The sequence below is a fragment of the Bombina bombina genome, chromosome 8 (assembly GCF_027579735.1).
Source record: "Bombina bombina isolate aBomBom1 chromosome 8, aBomBom1.pri, whole genome shotgun sequence".
In the NCBI taxonomy this organism is placed as follows: domain Eukaryota; kingdom Metazoa; phylum Chordata; class Amphibia; order Anura; family Bombinatoridae; genus Bombina; species Bombina bombina.
Window position 1 is genome coordinate 126,613,780 of NC_069506.1, and position 23,496 is coordinate 126,637,275.

Sequence of the window (23,496 nt, forward strand, 5' to 3'; positions counted from 1 at the left end):
GCTTCGTTGAGGACTTCTTGCCGCTTGCATGAAGACTTCTCCCGGTAAGTGGATCTTCGGGGGTTAGTGTTAGGATTTTTTAAGGGTTTATTTGGTGGGTTTTATTTTTAGGTTAGGGCTTTGGGCCGCAATAGAGCTAAATGCCCTTTTAAGGTAAATGCCCATACAAATGCCCTTTTCAGGACAATGGGGAGCTTAGGTTTTTTAGATAGGATTTTATTTGGGGGGTTTGGTTGTGTGGGTGGTGGGTTTTACTGTTCGGGGGGTTGTTTGTATTTTTTTTACAGGTAAAAGAGCTGATTTCTTTGGGGCAATGCCCAGCAAAAGGCCCTTTTAATGGCTATTGGTAGTTTAGTTTAGGCTAGGTTTTTTTTTATTTTGGGTGAGCTTTTTTTATTTTGTTAGGGCTATTGGATTAGGTGTAATTAGTTTAAAGATCTTGTAATTTGTTTTTTATTTCCTGTAATTTAGTGGGGTAATCTAGCTAATTGTTTTGAATTTAGTTAATTGAATTAAATTTAGGGAATTTATTTAATTGTAGGGTTAGGCTAGGTGTTAGTGTAAGACAGGTTAGGTTTATTTTACAGGTCAATTTGTATTTATTTTAGCTAGGAAGTTAGTAAATAGTTAATAACTATTTAGTAACTATTCTACCTAGTTAAAATAAATTTAAACTTGCCTGTAAAATAAAAATAAACCCTAAGATAGATACAATGTAACTATTAGTTATATTGTAGCTAGCTTAGGGTTTATTTTATAGGTATTTAGTTTTAAATATGAATTATTTAGTTATTAATAGTAGGTTTTATTTAGATTTATTTTAATTATATTTAAGTTAGGGGGTGTTATGGTTAGGGTTAGACTTAGATTTAGGGGTTAATAAATTTAATATAGTGGTGGCGACGTTGGGGGCGGCATATTAGGGGTTAATAAATGTAGGTAGGTGGCGGCGATGTTTGGGACAGCAGATTAGGGATTAATAATATTTAACTAATGTTTGCGAGGTGGGAGTGCGGCGGTTTAGGGGTTAATATGTTTATTATAGTGGCAGTGATGTCCGGAGCGGCAAATTAGGTCTTAATAATTTAATTTTAGTGTTTGCAATGCGGGAGGGCATCGGTTTAGGGGTTAATAGGTAGTTTATGGGTGTTAGTGTACTTTTTAGCACTTTAGTTATGAGTTTTATGCTACAGCGTTGTAGTGTAAAACTCATAACTGCTGACTTTAAAATGCGGTACGAATCTTGACGGGATAGGGTGTACCGCTCACTTTTTGGCCTCCCAGGACAAGCTTCTAATACCGACGCTATGGAAGTCCCATAGAAAAAAGACTAAACGCAAATTGCGTAAGTTGATTTGCGGTAAGGCCAAAAAAGTGTGCGGTGCCCCTAAATCTGCAAGACTCGTAATACCAGCGGTAGTAAAAAAGCAGCGTTTTTAGGCTTATCGCTGCTTTTTTTTTTTTTTTTTTTTTTTACCTCATTTATTTAAATTTTCAATGTAATCCAATTTCAAAACAAAAGCTAGATACAAATTTAAACCAGATAAGCACTAGTTTTAGCCAAAGGGAGTAGACTTACACAAGTATAATCAAAAAAGGTGTAGAGACCTTTAAGTAAAGCCTTCTCTCAAAACAGTAGTCAACCTTATTTTCATTGCACAAAATTAAAAAATATTCCTTTCTGAACCAACTTTTTACATCAACCTTTTTTAGTTTACAACTTTATAACTTATTTTCCAGAACCCACAATGATTTTACAGAATTACTTTCATTTAGAAAAAAGTAATATCTGCACTAGCAGGTTTGTGTCGCAATTCCTCTCTCCAGAAAACTATGTGGTTTCTGCAATAACTAGTATTTAAAGACAATGTAGCTACTGCAGACTCCTATGCTATATTTGCATCTGTGCACCCTCTGTGGGGAATATATCGAGTTATGCAGCAACTGGGAGAATAGATTGAAATTAAAAAGTGCAACTTTGAGCTTAAAAAGCAAACTAAGACATAAAAAAAGCAAATGCTGGACAGGATCTTTCATATATAGGTCCCAAATGGGCTTTCATTCTACATCAGTAAATCATGGTTTCATATTACAGAATAGCAGCTGAGCTTCTCTCACCTGTGGCATTCATATTCCACCCTCAATACTGTTATCTAACACTAAATGTTACGTGACATGACCAGTGCAAATGGGAAGACCACCAAACAAAATACCTTGTGCTCTCTGATACATTTGATTTAGTGTGTCACAGTCCCTTCATTTCACATTAAAAGGCTAAAGCAGAGAAGTTGTAGAACTTCCTCTTCATACAAAGGTCCAAGCAAAAAAAAGAAAAAAAAGTTCTGATACAAAATGAGGAAAAAAAAAATCCAGCATGAAGGTTCACAACATACAAGTGTTCTGAGCATGAGTCCATATTCTTCTGGAATTCGGAGAAAAAAAAAAAAAAAAAAAAAAATTGCTGCTAATGTCCAATCTTCCCAGTTGGCTGGTCATCCTTATTCTGGCATGTAAGGGCGGAGGTGATCCTCAACTGTGCCAACCACCCAGTGGGTGAGCTGTTCTTGTGGCAAGTACAAGCAGATGCTGCATAACTTGAATATTGTGGCTTTGCTTTTAGGAGTCTGAAAGTGCTGTCTATCAATAAAGAGGAAAACCGACTGGCTAGGATTGTTTATAACAATTCCAGTCTTGTCCTTTCGGCTCAGTAAGTGCAGAAGATGTTTTTCATAATCTCCATGATGAAATTCAAATTTGGCCTGAACAGGCCTAAAGGGCTCCTCAGATCCCTTCCATCTTGAAAAGAGAAGACAGACAATTTTTTCAATGTCATTTCGAGGCCAAAGAAAAAAGTCCATCTCCTGAGTGCATCCAATTACATCCCTGCGCATGGACTGATAGCGTGGTGCATGAAGCTGTACAACATCCTTCTGCAGAAGCTCAAGGGAACTTTCCAAGGAATAGCTGGAATCCTGCACGCCTTTCAGAATATTTTCTTCATAATTATTGGTCATAACCGGTATCACATCAGCCACTTCAAACAGAGCCGACTTTTTCTTCTTGTCTTTGAAAACAAAGGCAATATATATCTTGAAGTCAAACTGGTCAGCTAGAGACTCTTTCTTCTTTCTTAGCTGAGAGCGCAGTCTGTTCAGAGCCTGTTTCTTGCGAGAATTTGGGTCCCCCATTTTGCAACAGAGCTGATACTAATGCCTATGATGCCTGTTACTAATTTGTGTGTATATTTAGGACACCAGTTCAACACAAACCAGCCATGTTACCCTTTTTTATGTGACGTATTAAGTAAATATAACTGACAGGGTTCTTTCGGAAACACGTGATAATCCTTTGATACTAATGGGGTCAAGAAACAACAGAAAGGGCTGCAGTACCATTACAGACAAGGTGTTATTTTCTGATGGAAATAAGGGAGGCATTTTTTTAAACAAAAAGAGAAAAACTTTCGAACAAAAGCCATCAAAACGTCAAGGATAAGATGTTAAAATGACGTTCCTACAATTAACCTGTACCATAAAAACAAAAGCCATCCTGCAAAGCCAAGTCATCTCTCAGCTAACAAAGGGAAAAAAATAAAACCAATAAATCAGCCCCAATTCTACATTATATAGTTAAAGAATGTTACTTTTCCTTAGATAAGACCCCCTTTTTCAACTTCTGTATGGAGATATTATTTATGTTTGTTGTAGGAAAAAAGTTGTACACAGCAAAAGTCAAGTTGTCCCAAGCAAAAGTCAAGTTGTCCCACATTATCTGGGACCACAGAGCGTATGAGTAGGCCCATGTTTGACCGCTGCTGACACCCACCGGGGAGGAAAACCATTATGACAGGGATAAAGGCAGTAGGGGAAGGGGTGTACTAAAGGAGTTGCACTAAATGGAACTATCCCTGTCAATTGCAATTTTTTCTGACTTCCCTTTGTGGGATCAGCGGTGAGGAATTGGTTTTGTCATGTCGCGATAGAAGGCGACACCATATAACTTAAATGCGGTAGTACGATATCTACAGTGGGAATTAGAAGACTGGACTAGAAAAGTCACGAATAAGGGTGTCACTGATGTCCTAAGCGCAACGGCTGCCTGTCATGTCTGTGCGGTAGGCTGCGTGCGGGTTGTGGGGCGGATGTCTCTGCAGGGGAAGGCTAGTTAGGGCGAGAGCTCCGGGGGGATCCATGTCAAGAGAAGACCAGGGCCCCCAACGGACCCCGCTGCATCCTGGCTGCACCGCTTAGCGGGCCGCACACCCTGCTCCACCCCGACCCACCCATAGTCCGGACCGGGGAGTGCTGTGACTTGCGGGAAGGTGGAGGCTAAGGGGGAAGTTAAGGTAGCGAATCCAGCACACCCTAGGAGTTATGAAGGTCTGAAAATTAAACACGTGCGGCTTCCCTCAATCTAATTGCAAGAATTAAGAAACACAAGCCGGAACACCGGCGGGTGCCCAAACTCCACAGACAAACACCTCGCACACACAAGAACAAGATGGCCACCACTCTTATCGCTGCTTTTTTACTCATAATGCAAGACTCTTTTTTATGTCCATTTTCTGTTTCCACAATGTAATTGTGTGCCTGTATTTTAGTAGTGTGATAACCGCTAGCGTTGGAACACAGATAACTTTTGTTTGTATAGGTAGATTCCTATATAACAATGTTTATGTTGTCTCTTAACTAGTTTATGTCATTAAGCTGTTAGAGATCATAGGTTTAGACTTCAAGAATGTGTTCCACATACTTGATATTAAGATAAATGTCTCCTATAACATCGTTTGCATCTAGTTGAAAGAAGATTACTTGCAGGGCCGCCACTAGAAATTTTGGGGCCCCTGACTTAACCATTGATCAGGGCCCCCCCCCCCCCTCCTTTGACATGTGCAATTTTTGACCAAGTGACTAAAATGTATATGCACTTTATTCTTAATTGTCTATTTAAACTTGGAAATGTTGTAAAGGTAGTAACATACAAACACACCGGCACACTCATACACTGAAACACACACACACACACACTCACACATAAGGATTCACATATAGACACTCTAGCAGACATGCAAAGAAACTCAGACACAGACACCCAAACAGACACTCAGCACTTGTTTACATTGACCTGACAAGTAATGAGGTAAACTACAGTTTTGTAAAAAAAGGAGATTTAGAAAACAAAAAATGGAGTTCTGATTATCTTTTTGTAAAGGAAGATGCCAACTAAATGATGACAACAGCATGCATTGGCTGAAAGGAAGGGCCCTGAACTGCCTAAACAATAATATAAAGGTTAAATGGTGGATTGGTGACTTCCGGAAAGGTCTCATTAGTCTCAAAGTCTGTAGAAAGATGTGAATAATCAGTAGTAAGGTCAAAATGTCCTAAAATGGAACAGACAAAGGACACACACACAAACTCAAACTTGCACATACACACAAAGAAACACCAACAGAGACAGCCTCAGAAAACACACAAAGACATACACACACACACACAGACACCCACAGAAAACACAGAAAGACATACATACACACCCTCACTGAGACATCCACAGAAAACAAACAAAGACATACACACACCCTCACAGAGACACCCACAGAAAATACACACCCTCACAGAGACATCCACAGAAAACACAGACATACATACACACACACCCTCACAGAGACATCCACAGAAAACACAGACATACACACCCACCCTCACAGAGGCATCCAGAGAAAATGCACAAAGACATACACACACCCACCCTCACAGAGATACCAACAGAAAAAAATACATACACACTCATAGAGACACAAACCAAAGCACAAAGACATAAACACAGACACCCACAGAAACACTCACAGGAGGAAACATTTATGCACCTTGCATCCCCTTAATCAACAGTGTGTGACATGCATGATAAAAAAAATGCAGAAATTAAGAGATCACTTTTTAAAGAATCATATTTGTAAATGTGCAAACAAAAATAATTCTGTGAATTCAAAATTGTACATTAATGATCTGGGTAGATGGCTAGATGAAGAAAAGTACTTTTAAAAGGTTGACATATGTTTGTTTGATATTTTCCCCAACAAAGAGCACCACTTCAAATATAGTGTACAAATGTTCCCATCTGTCAGCTGTACTTGTGTATTTTGAAAATGCTGTACTCTATATGGTCTTGGTGGAACCATAAGCTGTGGTACTCATACCATTAGATCTGGTTAAATGCAGGATTTAAGCTTGTTGGTATGCATTTCAAAATTAAGTCAGCTGTAGAGTAAACTGAACAGTTTTAAGTTAACCTGTCTCATTCCAACACTGAGCAATCTTAGTCTGAGAGTATAACATGTTATGCAGATGTAAAAATCTTAGATAAAATGTCTCCTTGTATCTGGAAGGTCCTTGCATAAAGGGGCAGTAAACTGGAATGTAATATATATCATTTGTGTATTGAGGAGGAAAAATTTCTGCATGGTTTTAAATATAGAATTTCTACAGCATTGTCAAATAATCATAAATACACTGCTGCTAAAAAATGTGTTTTTATGGACCCCTGGCCCCCACCATACAACTACTACCACACTGAAGTTACAATCTTAAATTGCACAAAGAAATAAAAAACATTTGCTAAGTAATTCCTATCTCCTCTGCAAATGAAAGTGATCAGCCGTCTGACTCAGGCACATGCTGTACAAACAAAGTGCCAAGTCTGTCTCACACTGTGCATAGTGGTTTAGTGCACACTCAGAAATCCTCTCAAATGCTAATACTTTACTCCTTGTAATAACATTTCCCATGCTGAATTAGCACTCTGCTGTAGTACCCACTGGTGGTTGCCAAAATTTAGTAGTTCTTTACTCATGGGGCCCCCCTAGCCCATTGGGCCCCTGACAGGAGTCACCCCTGTCACCCCCTGATGGCGGCCCTGATTACTTGTCCTCAAAATGGAAAGTTCACGTGTCAGACAGTCTCTCTTTCAATGAAAAATAAGTCCACATTGCATTTGCAGTAATAGCTCTCTGTGATCTCTAATATTGTCGTTTTCAAACAATTAGGCTACAAAATGTCAGCCATTTCTATTACAGAACCACAGATATCCTTGACCAGAATTTAGCCAGTGAACTTTAAACATTAGACACCTCGCCCTTAATTCCTGGATGTTTGGTTAGAAAACCCCAGGTTTGTATTTTTAATTCTCAGCCTCAGTCCCCTCATATGTGGGTTGAGATCTAAAAATCTGTTTTGTCGTACAAAAAAAAAAAAGATTTCTTTTTAGGTAATTATCTTTATTAACATATACGGTCAAATTACAGAAACAAAAAATACATTGGTTATAGATAAAGGCCATATACATATGAGCCTTTAGGTAATAAAAGAAAAGTAGAGGAGATCACCTCGTCCAAAGCACATTAATAAGGTATATGAAGGCCACAAAAGAAATATAAAAATATATAGACTACCATCAATCACTGTAGTCAAGTCCATAATAAATGAAACATCTAATTGTACAACGTAGAGAAAAACGCTCAGTATAAATATGTACTATATAAAATGTAGAAAAAATAGTAACATTGATATGCCTAACTCTCCAAATACAATGGAAACAGTAAATATAAAATGATAATCAAACAAAAAAACAAAAGCTTTCTCTCTCTTTAATATCTTCTCTCTCCAGGGGGAATACTCATCCTAGGAAGGGCGGACCGGAAGAAGGTGCAAACTCCATCTGTAAAAACATAATCACCTAAAACACCAGATCCCATGAGGAGGACAAACTGGGACACATCCAGTCTGGAGTTATTTTAACTGTAAAGTGTGTCCTTTTTTGGGGGCTTTGAATAGCTAGATGAAAGACGTAATCTCTACTAGTATTATATCATTCTTATTATCATTATCGCTATTTTATCATCTATTATTTATAAAGCACCATCATTTAACTCATTGCTATACCAGGTTACATTGCATGCATGAGATTGATATTTATATTACCAAGCTTAAATAGGGGGAGAGGGATGTCCTTCCATTAAAGGGACACTGAACCCAATTTTTTTCTTTTGTGATTCAGATAGAGCATGCGATTTTAAGCAACTTTCTAATTTGCTCCTATTATCAATTTTTCTTTGTTCTCTTGCTATCTTTATTTAAAAAAAGAAGGCATCTAAGCTTTTTTCTTGGTTCAGACTCTTGACAGCACTTTTTTATTGGTGGATGAATTTATCCACCAATCAGCAAGGACAACCCAGGTTGTTCACCAAAAATGGGCTGGCATCAAAACTTACATTCTTGCATTTCAAATAAAGATTCCAAGAGAATAAAGAAAATTTGATAATACGAGTAAATTAGAAAGTTGCTTAAAATTGAATGCTATATCTGAATCATGAAAGAAAAAATTTGGGTTCAGTGTCCCTTTAAGCATATTTAAACATTGTGAGCTACAGGTAGAATGGTTCCTAGCTTATAACGTAAAGCATAAATGACATGGGGGAAGGGGGGAGAGAAAAGTCAGAATGTGGTCACTGTAAAGAGAAGAATGTGTAGATGGGAGATTATCTGTAGTTAGAATGTAGGTAGGAGAAATTGTGACCAACGGTGATATAGCATCCCATAATGAGAGAACTGTAGAAGAATATACAAGGCTTGGAAGCCTTAGGGTGTAAGAATGTGTGAGTGTCTTTCTTTTCTTGAGATCACTTGCGCACCTGTTTGTAAGTGGGTATCTAAAAAAAATAGGGAGGGGAGTGTTTGTTGACTAAGTGCATGCTGTGGTATCACTTAGCTGCCTATTTTTTAGGGCTCTATCCTTTTGAGAGGCTCAGATACAAAAAAAAAATGCAAAGCAAATAACTCTCTCAGCCCCCATCTCAATGTTCATTTTTGCCATTATTACTAGAAATTGATTATTAACCCCAAGTGATCTTCTGTATATATTTATCATGTAAGGAGGCTGAACCAGTAAAAAAAGTTTGTAAACAATCCCTCAATTTAGATTCTTATTATTACAAAGGTAGAGCAATATTATGCTGACATTACTCACACCCTTTAAAGGGCATTAAACACCTCTTGATTTTGCATGAAAATTGTGCCTGTCCCACATTCCCTAGGTAGGCCAAAAAGCAACTTCTGTAACTTGTAAATTCCAAGATATAGGTGCACTTTTCTTTTTGGCCTCTAGGGAGTGTGGGGCAAAACACAATTGTTACACAAAAAGCAAGAGGAGAAATGGTGTTTGTAAATGACCCCTCAGTTTAGATTCTTATTATTCCAAGGACAGAACAAAATTATGCTGACATGATTCACACTCTTTAAAGGGAATTAGACAGCTCTTGATTTTGCACGAAAATTTTGCTTGTCCCACACTGCCTAATGAGACCATAAGCAATTTCTGTAACTTGTAAATTCCAAGATACAGGTGCACACTTTTCTTTTTGGCCTCTAGGGGGTGTGGGACAAAACACAATTGTTACACAAAAAGCAAGAGGTGTTTAAAAATGAGTTGAGAGTGTACAGCAGGATCTGGGCCATGCTACCATATAAAATATAAATATTAGCATTAAAATAAAATAATAAAATATGCTAATTTGGGTTCAGAATAAACAAGTATAGCAGACTTATGCTAAGTCAAGGTTAAAGTGTTATTTTATAAATATATAAAAACACATTTGTGGATTATAAAACAATGAGGTAATGCCAAAAATGATTTATTAGGAAAAATGTATTTGGTCTGTTTTAGTTTATTACATTATCACCTACATTATACTCAACAGGTAAACAAATCAGCACTACATCAAACTTCAAATTTAGCTCTTTTATAATTTAGAATATTCCTTAGTTTTTATTATTATTTGTTTTAGAATTGTTCCCACTACATAATGTGCCTGCTATGCATTATATTAGTAGAGGGGTAGACAGTAAACAGTAGTTGGGTTTTCTGAATCATGCAGAGATATTTGTTAGAGATAGGACAACTTCATAAAGAATTTAACACATTTATTTATTAGTGTAATATTAATTCTGCACACGTAAACAGGAATAAGCACTATTTTATATTTTCAGGTTTGATGATGTAAATAACTTGGATGTTAAAATGAATTTATTTACAAATGGTAAAAAAGAAAAACAAATGAATATCAGTGCATTTTTATAGCAGAACACCTGCGTATAAAGTTTTTTTGTTTTGTATAACTAAGTTAGACGTACTCCCTGGTTGTGGCGGATGGCTGTGACTGTCTGTAGTATTGCTGTCCACTTCTCTCCTCATTCGGACACGAGCAACAAAGAAAAGATCCTCCAAGCATAGTAAGGCTGGCAGCTGCCCACCCTACAAACAACGCGGAGCCAAATTCATACCTGGAATATAAACAGATGTTTATGGTTCAAATAACAGTTCAGAAATAATGGGGTTAAACCATCTGTACTTGCCTGAAAGAAAAAAATCAGTTACCTTTTAGAAGAAAAAGAATATAAATGTATATAACTCTGACAGAACAAGCAAATTGAAAAACTTTATTGTATTATATTACATTTGTTCTCATGATATCCTTTGTTAAAAAGCGTATCTAAGCAGGCTCATGAGCGTGCATGTGTCTATAACACTATATGGCAGCAGTTTTGCAACATTCAGGTAGATTCCAGTCTTTCCCATCGTGTTTATCAAACGTTTTACCGCCTTCAATACTCCTTTTCTGCCATTGGAGCGATTACAATGCAATCAATAACTCAATTTACGTATTGGAAAAAGAGCAAATCAGATCTGAGCAGATATTAGAAAATTCACCTATAGGACGCATGGACTGCATTGACATAGGCAATCAACATTTTTATAGCCAGTGTGGACAAGCCAGGTCTATAAAAATGTTGATTGCCTATGTCCATGCTGTCCATGCGTCCTATAGGTGAATTTTCAAATGTGCTTCGTTCTCTTAATATCCCTTGTTAAAAATATGTGCTTTGTTCTCTTAATATCCCTTGTTAAAAATAAATACGTACATATCATACACCAGTGGGAGCTGCTGCTAATTGGTGCCTGCACACATTTTCTCTTGTGATTGGCTAACTAGATGTTTTCAGCTAGCTGCCAGTAGAGCAATGTTGTCCCTTCAGCAATGGATAACAAGAGAATGAAGCAAATTTGATAATAGAAGTAAATTGGAAAGTTGTTTAAAATTGTATGTTCTATCTGAATCATAAAATAAAATGTTTGAATTTACCATCCCTTTAAAGAGACAGTTATTATTATCTTGTAATTTCAATAAATTATCATAACAGGTGAGAGAGATCACTTTGTTACAGAAATGGGTTTCTTTTGTTATTCATAAATAATTACATTTCTATAAACTGGGTACTAGCAGACACCTGCCAGTAACTAATATGGCTGCTATTAGTGAGAGGGGCGAGGGTTAGAGAGTTGTCTGGGAGGCATCATGTAGGAGGGAGGGTTAAGGAGGGATTCCTACAGTAAAAAATGCCCTAAACCTGTATACTGGCAGCTTTTCTGCCAGTACCTAAGATGGTGGTGACAAGTGGGGGGTTAGGGAGGGAAGAGGGCTGTTTAGGAGGGATCAAGGGGTGAAAGGCATCAGGTGGGAGGGTAATCTCTACACTACCACTAAAGAAAAAATAACTTTACAAGTTACCCCTTCACTGCCTGGAAAAATTAGAAGTGTGGTGTGCAGCTGCAATTACTGGCCTTCAAATTGCCAAAAACCAATGGCAAAGGTTGTAAAAGCTTTTACAACCATTTGTGTTATGACAGCACATGCGATATATAAATAATTTCAGTGGGGAAATCAAAGGTTTTGAAATTTTTTTTAAATATGATTGCATTTAATGGCAAAACGGTGACATGAAATATACCAAAATGGACTTAAATTAATACCTTTGGTTATCTACTAATAATATATATATATATATATATATATATATATATATATATATATATATATATATATAATTTTGATTGGTAAATAAAAAAACAAGTCTTTATTTCTATTTAAATGGAGTGATGCTAAAAAAATGCTAAGGATTCTCAGGTACTATAATCAAGAAGTCAATTTGGCGCCCACCGATATCATGTGACAGTCATCAGCCAATAACAGACTGATATACAGTGTCAACATGCTCAGTAGTAGCTGGCACCATAGAAAGTGTGCACATAAAATGATAGTGGGAAAAATCGGAAAGTCTTTTGAAATTGCATTCTCTATCTGAATATTGAAAGTTTAATTTTGACTTTAGTATCTCTATAACGGGTATACCTTTTTACAGTACAATGTCAGGTTAATCTGATACATAAACATTAGTTTTTGTATTTGCATATATATTTATTTGTGTTGCACTGGTGGCTTGATAGTGATACATTAAGAACAGTTATTATTCGGCAGCACATTGAGCATTTTATAAGCATTTTATTCCTTTTGCTGTATTATGAAAATAAAATAATATTTTTACATATTTGCTCACCTGGCATTGACTGGGGTGTTTGGGTTGAAAAACTCATGAGTAACTTGTGTCGCGTACCATGAAACAGCTATCAACGTTAAAAGACCTGATAAAAAAATACAAAGAACAAGGGTTATTTTATAACCAAAGGACAAAATATAATTAACTAAATAAATTCACTGGGGGTTTGGGGACCATGGGAAATAAATAACATTAAACAAACAAGCATTATAGAAATACTGTATATATTTCAGAACTTAGCTACATTAAACAAATCTAAATAACACATTTACATTTTTGTTTTCAAAATTAAAAATACATTTGGATTTTTTTTAATTTACAAAAGCATAAATAAAAATAAGGTGAACTATTATAATGAATATATTTATATACTGTGTATATATATATATATATATATATATATATATATATATATATATATATATATATATATATATATATATACATACAGTATATATAGATATACACAGCATAAATCAGACATCTTCAAATTTGGCCCTCCATAGGTTTTGGAACTATTTCTCATGATGATCAGCCAGCATATCAGCATCATGGGAAATGTAGTTACAAAACCTCTGGAGGGCCAAGTTTGAGGATGTCTGGTAGATAGATATGATATATATGATATATTAGATAGATTAGATACATTAGATAGATAGATTAGATAGATAGATAGGATAGATAGATAGATAGATAGATTAGATAGATAGATAGGATAGATAGATAGATAGATAGATAGATAGATAGATAGATTAGATAGATAGCTAGACAGATAGATAGATAGATAGGATAGATAGGATAGATAGATTAGATAGATAGGATAGATAGATAGATAGATAGATAGATAGATAGATAGATTAGATAGATAGGATGGATAGATAGAGAGATGGATATATAGATAGGATAGATAGATAGATAGATTAGATAGATTAGATGGATAGATAGATAGATTAGATAGATAGATAGATAGGATAGATAGATAGATAGATAGATTAGATAGATAGATACATAGGATAGATAGATAGATAGATAGATAGGATGGATAGATAGAGAGATAGATAGATAAATAGATATGATAGATAGATAGATAGATAGATAGATAGATAGATAGATTAGATAGATAGATAGATAGATAGATAGATAGATAGATAGATAGATAGATAGATAGATAGATAGATAGATAGATAGAGAGATAGATTAGATGGATAGATAGATAGATTAGATAGATAGGATAGATAGATTAGATAGATAGATAGATAGATAGATAGATAGAGAGAGAGATAGATAGGATAGATAGATAGATAGATAATAGGATGGATAGATAGATAGAGAGATAGATAGATAGATAGATAGATTAGATAGATAGATAAATAGATAGATTAGATGGATAGATAGATAGATAGATAGATAGATTAGATAGATTAGATAGATAGATAGATAGATAGATAGGATAGATAGATAGATAGATTAGATAGATAGATTAGATAGATGGGTAGATAGATAGATAGATAGATAGATAGAATAGATAGATTAGATAGATAGACAGACAGACAGATAGATTAGATAGATAAATTAGATAGATAGATAAGATAGATAGATAGATAGATAGATAGATAGATAGATAGATATATAGATAGATAGATAGATAGATTAGATAGATAGATTAGATAGATGGATAGATAGATAGATAGATATAGTTTAGGTGAGGAAAATTGTGCAATGTTTTTTACCTGCAAGTAAAAACAAAACCCCTCCAGAGACAGCAATTCTGCTTTTTGTGACAGGATTGTTATCACCAACTTTTGTACATTTCATCCCAACAACACTTATAATGATGCCAGTGAAGCCAAGCAGCATAGCGACTACCATAAGCGCCCTTGTGGTCTGGATGTGAACTGCAAAGCAAGCAAACATAATGTTATAAGGAACATATTAGTTAAAGGACCTGTAAATACAGTAGATTTGCATAATAATCAAATGCATGATAAAAAGACAATGCAATAGAACTTAGTCTGAACTTGAAATGAGTAGTAGATTTTTTTCTAAAAAAACTTCAGTTATGTCTATTTCCACTCCCACTGATTCATGTGACACGTATATTCTTGGTATTCTTTAGTAAAATGTAACTACTTTCCATGAAAGTATACACAGGTAGGCTAAGGAGCGTGCACGAGTATTGAACATAATATGACAGCATTGTGTGTAACTTGTAACAATGTTATACATATTGTGCTCAAGAAACATGCACACTCTTGCACATACCTAGGTATTCTCTCATAGAAAAAATCCAAAGTTTCAACAAAGGATACCAAGAGAAAGATGTGTACTTTATAAAAGAAGTAGATTGGAATTTTCTATTAAAATATTGTGGCGATATTGATAGTACAGGGTACGCTATCAATATTGCAAGAACTCGCTAGGATTAGCGCACATATTGGTATTGGTATAAACATTACTCATATTACAAGTTGAACGTTATGTGTTACCCTCAAATGTATCCACAAAACAAAGGAGGTAGTACCGCTGATCAAATTAAAAAGTCACTTTATTTGAAAACAATGGTAAAAACATGGAAGCATCCAGAGTAACGGAGAGCGTAGCACCTGTTGGCTTACATGTTTCGGCACTGAGCCGTATTCATAGCCTGAAGAGGTTAACATAAGTCCCGTAGACCGGAGTGGTAACAGGTGTTTACTTACTACGAGGGATACACTCTCTTTCTTGTACTGCCCAAAAATGTATTACATAACAGTACTAAAAAAAGAAAAAGTTTAACAATTGACATGTGAAACGTATTAAAATAAAGTTTTAGACTCATAGATATATACAGGCATACCTTGTTTTATTGTGCCTCACTTTATTGCAGATAATTTTTACAAATTGAAGGTTTGTGGCGACCCTGTGTTCAACAAGACTATCGGTGCCATTTTCCCACATATAAACACATAAATACACATGAGGATTTGGGGGGTTGTCTTCATACAATGTGGATGACAACCCAATGTGTTCTCTTAATTTATAATGTTTATACAAACAGGGGCATAACAACGTGTCACTGCTTCTTAATTGCTGATTATGCTATACGCAGGGCCCTGGGCAAAACAATTTTGTGGGGACCCTCAGCCACGCCTCCTTGTTCCCCGTCCCCTGTATGCCCGGCCTCCTGTATTGCCAACTCTTGTTCCAACATTCCATGTGTTCTACATAAAGAGTAACAATATATATTACACTTCTTGATACCATAATCACTTCTTCATAAACTAAATACAGGTTGTACATTGCACCCTCTAATAACCTCATCCCTGACAGTCCAGGGTACCCAAAGTGCTGTGTCTGGTGCACTGCTCACTCAACCCAAAGGCCAGACCTAGCTATGATGAGTATCATCTTATTAAAATTAAGCTACTAATAAAAATCTGCTGATGTTTTTTTTTCTCCTCATAATGGGTCTAAATTTAGCAACCAGCATATTATCTATACCTGATTATTTAGAGCAAATTTGTTTAAATGTGACTCCCTGTGACTGGTTACAGCAAGGAGACCAGATATGCAAGTTCTAACAGGGATTCCAATGAATTTCCCCCGAACTGCACTGAATCTACAAAACCAGGCAAGAAAGACATATTTAACCATTTATTTAAGACATTGCAGCCCTGTCAGGCAAATAAAGGGTTAGCAAGACTTTACAATGGATCTGTTAATAACTATAACCCTATTACATTTTGTTTTGTGACATACACTTAAGACATTTGCAGAGGTTAACATGCAATATGTGGGCTTTATGATATAACCTTTAAGAGGTACAAAAAGGTCAAAATAAAATATGTCTGAGTGCATTTAAGTTTTGAATAAAAGCATTTTTGCTGAATATTTATATTAATAAAAAAGCTTTTGTTAGAAACTGTTACTTTTTCAGAGACATATATATATATGCTGTGCATGCCATGTACACTAGCATTAAAATACCCCACCTGCTCAGAGAGTCAATGGAAAATTGTAAAACTCCAATTAAGTAATTGGTTATATGATATATACTACCACTTGCTTTCTGGAATGTGGGCTAATTGGCTTAATATTAGGGTTATTGGAGCAATCAAAAACAATATAGTCAAAGAATGTAACTGACAAGAACATGCAATTTAAGCCCTATCAAATTAACTGAACATGGAGAGTGGAGTAGTAGCGGTAACTTATCTTGATTATAATAAGCATTTGACACTGTCTCACCCAATAAATGTATGCTTTTTGTTGTACTACACTCAAGAATCAAGAGGATAAAAACGATAGTCTTAGAACAGACAGCAGAGGCTTGGGTGAATTCAGTAGAAGGATTGGTGTCCATCAAAGTTCAGTGCTGGTGCCTGTTTTATTTGACAGATTTATTATTAATACAGTACTTGTACTACAGTACTTTTTACAAACAATACAATATTTGTAACATTTTTTTTTGTTTCAGTAAGAGTTAGGCTAAATAGCACCTATTTGAAGGTTAGTAGTTTATGCATTTATAAGGCAGGAAAAGCCAGTTGATTCGTTATTTAGAAAAAGAAAAGTGGGATACTCATTCATACTCAATAGATCAATGGTTAAGTCTCATCTTAAATATTAGGTACAGTTCTGGAGTAAACGCTAATAAAAAAAACGCTACCAAAAGCTACACATAAACTAGGAATTACAAAAATGAGGGTGACAAAAACGGTTCATGGATTGTAATGAGTTATAAAGAAAGACTTTCTATGTGTAATATGTATTGCTTAGATGAGGGAAATTAGATAGGAGATGGGATAAATACAATCAATTATATGAATCTTTTTAGTGCAGAACAATTTCACCTCTGTTCTGACCAATGTGCTGGTGTTTTTTGTACTTTTCTGTTTTTTTCTTTTTCAGCGTCAATGTCAGTGCCTTTTTTCTCACACAATCGTATAGTTGCAACGCAGTTTATGCCTTTTCAGAAAAATATTTTAGTTTGCTTCCATTGAGTCGTTAAAAATGGAGCCTTTAAGCTACCGAAGTAGCTGACAGCTAAAAGTAATTTACGACTCCATTTTAGTACCAGGTTTCCATTGAAATATTTTGTGCATTGCATGCAGTCGCTCTTTTCGTGTAGGTGTAAGTTAACATTGAGTTAAGGCTTCCATCCGACGTCGGTTTTCTTGGAAATCAATTAGTTGCTATGGTAACCCGACCTTACACTATACAAATGTACGTTTAACTGTGCTCCTTACCTGTGATCACCTCTTAAGAGAAACGAAAAACAAAGATACACTTATTTATAATAAATATTTTTAACGATAAGCAAATACTATTTTTTATTATAATTATATTTTCCACTTTATTAATATTTGCTATATGTATTGCTGCCCTAGGCATAGGTCTAGTTTGAATTCTGTAGATATGTGCTTGCATATATTTTTATATGTAAATACATACTGATATTTCCATAAGAACATAAGTGCAACTATTCCTACACATGGGACAACAATAAATATTACTTTTTACAATTTATTTCCACATTGACACACTCACATTATTTGCAATTTTTAAAATTTCAAAGGGAAATAAGTCTCAAAAAGCTCAATTTACCTCTTTTACACCTAGTTGAGCTAGGCGTATTTTTTGTCAATGTATCGACAGCCTCCAACACTGTATTAACGGTTTGCGATTTCATTGGAAAAAAGTTATCGCTTAACGGCTTCTAATACTTTCTATGGGATATGAAAATGTTTTCGGCAGCCGGAGTCCGGCATATTTATCGGTTTGCAAGCTCACACAAACCTAATTATGGCTCATAGTAAATGATAATGGGCTAGGTTTGTAGATACTTATTTGGCTGCTGAGGCGCTTCATTGTTAAAGGGACAGTAAATACCTTCAGCCCGTAACAGGATGACTGATTGTAAGTTGGTGGGCACAATGTGGAGAACACAAATGCTACGTATTAGAATAATGCAACAAAAGTATAATCAAATCTCTATGTAGAATAGATCTGAGACATCGTGTATCAGCCGGGTATATTAATACTATTTATATGACTTGTGTGCTTCTCCTTACCGTGAATGGGACAGGAGTTACAGAAAAAAAAGGTATCTTTTGTTGAACAGCTTAGGAGCGTGCACGTGTATGGAGCAATATATGGCAGCAGTTTTGCAAGAATGTTACCCGTTTGCAAGAGCACTATATGGCAGCACTTTGGATTGGATTTTTTTTTAAAATTGTGTGCTCTGTCTGAATCACAAAATAAATGTGTTTGTGTTTTATATCCCTTTAAGCATGCACACTGCAATAGAAGCATTCATTGCAATTTGTATATACGTTTACTGACTCTTTAAAGGGAAATATTTTATTATTTCACTATTGTTTAATTATAGCAATGTATTGTAACATAAACAAAGTCAGCTTTTGAACGGCAACCTACTTTTGGGATTTAGGGCCCGGTGCTCTAAAGGTTTCTGGGCTGGCGAGATTATTAAAGAATGCTCGCCATTACTTCTCTTTCCTTGGTGGGATGCTCTAATTCTAAAGCCACTTTTTAAGCTGAAAACAGGGTGTCTCCCTAAGGGGTGTATACTGTATTTTCGTATGAAAAGTGCACAATAAAATTCGTATTTGAAACATCATACAAAAAATTGCAGGGAAAAATTGTGTTGTTAAAAAATCGTAATGAAATTGTTCACCAAAAATCGTATTTTATCAAAAATGTAAAATTTTTATGTAAATTACCCAGGAATAAATCGTATTAACTATGCACAGCGTAAATTGTAATTTAAGTACATTGGATGCGCAAACAAAAAAGCAAGAAATTCGTACTTAAAAGTACAAAATACAAAGCGTAATTGTTGTTTTTTTCGTAAAATGGGCATTCCTTGGGTGTATATGAAATTGTCTCTCTAATCCCAGCGTAATCCTGTAAAAGATTTTCGCACTACAGATCCCACAGTTTTTTCTCAAAATACTTATAACTCTAATAGAAAAACACATGCATACAAAAATATAGGCGACTGTTGTAATATGCTATACGGAGAAAGCAGTGTAATGTGATTAATATTGGCTGCAGGATTTAATGTTTAAGGTTCCTAAACCTACAATTCAGATTGAAAAATACTCAGATTAGGTGCGCTTCTGTATTTGTATGATTGAGATTGGTTTTGGCATACTGACAAACATTATACAAACTGAAACTTTGTAGTCTATAAAGTCGTTATCTTTTTACTAAAATTGAGCTCCTGTATTTTTTATTTTTGTATTTTATTTTAGAAAACTATAATGCAAATTTATATTATGTGTCTGCATAAAAACCTGCACATATTGTGCAATAAAGACAGTTTATTACAGTATATTGCTACAGAGACTAATAGTAAAATCTGTTTATTACTAATCATTTCCTAGGAAACAGCAAAGAAAATGTAAAACTACAAGTTCAGGCAACATAAGCAGCAAACACAACAGGTCACATTTTCATTATGAAGCAAGAAGGGGCAATACAACGAGGGGTACCATATTTTTAGGAAAATATACAAACCATGCAAATTAGCATACACGGACAAGCATATGTGCGCAGCAAAATTCAGAAAATAAATCTAACAGGACTTATTTTCAACAAACATTTAGTTCCCACACACTTGAAGTAGTTTCACTATAACAGGGCCTATAGTTCTACATTTAGGGATAGTATACAAGTAAAACGCCATCGTTAGCGCTAGGAGGGTAAACGCATTTGCGAGTGAAAGTAAATGGTTTTTTTTTTGTTAAAGGTTAGGGTTAATTTATTTTGGGTTAACTTAGGGGGTGTTAGGTTAGTGGGTTATCATGCGTTGGGGGGCTGGTGGTTTAGGGGTTAATAGTGTAGTGTTTTACTTTGTGGTGGGGGTTTGGCGGATAAAGGGTTAATAGTGTAGTGCAGAATTTAAACAACCATCCAATTCACTTCTATTATCTAATTTGCTTTATTCTTCAGATATCCTTTGCTGAAGAAATAGCAATGAACATGGGTGAGCCAATCACACGAGGCATCTATGTGCAGCCACCAATCAGCAGCTACTGAGCCTATTTAGATTTGCTTTTCAACAAAGGATATCGAGAATGAAGCAAATGAGATAATAGAAGTAAATTGGAAAGTTGTTTAAAATTGCATGCTCTTTCTGAATCATAAAATTAAAAAAATGGGATTATGTATCTTTAATGCTGTTTGTCTTGATTTAGAAGCTAAAAGGAACCACAACTGTCCCTTAATTATTGGTTACCTACTGGCTGATAAGCAGAACTAATGAACAGTGACACCTTATGAGCACAAGTACAGATATATCCAGTTTACAAATAAACTATAATACTGTTTATTATAGCCTCTTTTAGATGCGCAAAAGAAAAAGAAGAAATACTTTTGTTTGCCTTTGACAATACTGGCCATACCAGGAGAATAATGTCTTAGGGCAACCCTAACCCGTTGACAATGAGTGTGTATAAATATGTAGTCTGCTACTTATATGAGAAATTCACTGTATTCATCATGCTAGTTATTTAATAAGAAAATACACCAAGAGCTCCATTTATCAAACTAGTGCGGACAGGGGCGTACATATGTACCCCTGTCTGCCTTAGCTCGCCTCTGGTGGGCAGCAATCTGCTGGCGGCATTCAGCATTGCACGCAAGCTCTATTTTGCGCTCACGTGCAGCACGCTGATGACTGCTGCTTGATAAATACTGACTGCAGGCTCTCTTGTAAAAACCTGCAGTCGTAGCAAGGCAAAGGGCTTGATAAATCTGGCCCCAAATAACAATGACAGTTGCTATATAAGAATATAATAATTTATCATTTAAAAAGACATTAAAGGGACTTGAAACCCAAACAGTTTTCTTTCATGATAGAGAATACAATTTTAAACAACTTCCCAATTTACTTCTATTATCAAAGTTGCTTCATTCTCTTGGTATCCTTTGTTGAAGGAGCAACTGGGCACTACAGGAATCTAGCTAAACACATTTGGTAAGCCAGTGACAAAAGGTATTTATGTGCAGCCACCAATTAGCACCTAGCTCCCAGAAGTGTATTGCTGTTACTAAGCCTACCTAGGCATGCTTTTCAACAAAATATATCAAGATAACAAAGCAAATTAGATGTAAACTGGAGAGTTTTTTAAAATCTCATGCTCATCCGAATCATTAAAAAAAAATGGATTTCATGTCATTTTAAATAGCTCTTGCTTTAGTGTACAAATTGGGCTTTGTCCCACACTCCCTAGAAAGACTAGAAAGCAAAATCTGCAATTCAGGTTTTCAAAATGCTTAACATTTCCAAAACCAGCTATTGATTTGCAGCATTTGCAGGTCATAGATTTTCATTTTTGGCTTCCTGGAGACAAAACACAATTTTACACAAAAGCAAGAGTTGTTTTATGTATTTTTAAAGACTAAGGCCCTGATGATCAAAAGTGCTACTAGGTGGGGAAATATTCAAAGAGATCCGTCGCTATGTCGAGCAAGCCTGTCAGAATATTCCAAGCTCTCAACATAGCAGCATCACCGAGAGGCGTTTACTATACATGCCAATGGTCGGTGAAGCTGGCTTTAGTAGTGATGTCGCGAATAGCTCGCTGGCGAATAGTTCCCGGCGAACATAGCATGTTCGCGTTCGCCTCGGCAGGCGAACATATGCAATGTTCGATCCGCCCCCTATTCATCATCATTGAGTAAACTTTGACCCTGTACCTCACAGACAGAATATACATTACAGCCAATCAGCAGCAGACCCTCCCTCCCAGACCCTCCCACCCATTTTAGATTCATTTGGAAGGTGCATTCTTAGTGAGAGGAGGGACAGTGTAGCTGCTGCTGATTTAATAGGGAAATCGATAGCTAGGCTAGTGTATTCAGTGTCCACTACAGTCCTGAAGGACTCATCTGATCTCTGCTGTACAGTATGGAGAAACTTGCTGCCAAGGCTACGGAAGCCCTAAGTGTCCCAAAAAAGGAAAGCGTTATCTTCCTAGGACTGCTGTAACTACGGATCCTCTGGATGTCCAAACTTCATCAACAATAACCCCAACGCGTTTCATCTGCTATCGTGCAGACTTTCTCAAGGAGGAAGATGAGTATTGTGATGTGTGAGTTCTTATTGAGGTGAGTTTAAAACTCACACATCACGATACTCATCTTCCTCCTTGAGAAAGTCTGCACGATAGCAGATGAAACGCGTTGGGGTTATTGTTGATGAAGTTTGGACAGCCAGAGGATCCGTAGTTACAGCAGTCCTAGGAAGATAACACTTTCCTTTTTTGGGACACTTAGGGCTTCCGTAGCCTTGGCAGCAAGTTTCTCCATACTGTGAAAGTTCCGGCGGACTTCAGCAAAGGAGTTTATATCACAGAAGAGCAAGCAACTTTGAATAGCTGAGTATTTGGAACGTTTGTTTTGGATAGCCGAAGCTACGTTTTTATGGGCTTTTATTGTTAATAAACATTGTAAGTGTTAAATTTTAAAGCGCAGTTGTATCTGTGTGTTTTATTGCACTTGAGTCTTGTCTGCGCTTTTTTCTTTTAGAGTAAAAATAATTACAATAGCTTCCAATCCGGTCCCCCATTCCTCTCAGAAGGTAGCACCCCCAAACAAGTGGTATCCTTAGGTGCCTCATCAAATTGACGACAACATACTAAAGGACCGACTTCATCCCTTGCACCATACACGATCGACACCCATTTAAAAAGTGATAGTCTGGGGCTCAGTTCTATTCCAGCGTTGAGTTCATGGAGCCCAGATAGGCAGGAGAGGTTTTGCTGGTCCTCCGGCAGTTGGCCGTTGGCATTTTAGCGTATCTCTGTGACACATTAATTAACATTGATACATTGATTATAACTTTAGCGACATAGCTTCATATTTATAAAAAGGAGGTGTATTATTTATAGTATAGTTTATTATAGTGAGTTATTTTTTAACAGTAGGCTGTTAGCTGGACGTTCCAGGGGAGTGTAGTTAGACATTACGTCAGTGTAGGCGATATTAGGGACTTAGCTGGGCATTCCGGGTGTGTGTAGGTTAGGCTTGACGTAGGTGT

At 36.1% G+C, this 23,496-nt stretch overlaps 2 protein-coding genes across 2 annotated transcripts in view; both read right to left on the minus strand.

The window, feature by feature from the left end:
• The window catches only part of CLDN19 (claudin 19), a 109,008-nt gene that overhangs the window by 37,264 nt on the left and 48,248 nt on the right, over nucleotides 1-23,496 (minus strand). Inside the window, exons 2-4 of the mRNA XM_053690567.1 lie at nucleotides 14,180-14,344; nucleotides 12,450-12,534; nucleotides 10,188-10,337 (exon numbers count right to left, since the gene is read on the minus strand). Coding sequence (XP_053546542.1) covers nucleotides 10,188-10,337; nucleotides 12,450-12,534; nucleotides 14,180-14,344 — 400 coding nt within the window. The remainder of the gene's footprint in view (nucleotides 1-10,187; nucleotides 10,338-12,449; nucleotides 12,535-14,179; nucleotides 14,345-23,496) is intronic.
• On the minus strand, nucleotides 1,453-4,502 carry LOC128638545 (uncharacterized protein C6orf62 homolog). Its single transcript, XM_053690566.1, has one exon. It carries the CDS (start codon nucleotides 3,186-3,188, stop codon nucleotides 2,499-2,501), a length of 690 nt encoding a protein of 229 aa, XP_053546541.1. The 5' UTR covers nucleotides 3,189-4,502; the 3' UTR covers nucleotides 1,453-2,498.

Bases quoted from the DNA above. Each gene is read 5' to 3' on its own strand.
- LOC128638545 (XM_053690566.1), bottom strand. From the start codon at position 3,188: ATGGGGGACCCAAATTCTCGCAAGAAACAGGCTCTGAACAGACTGCGC.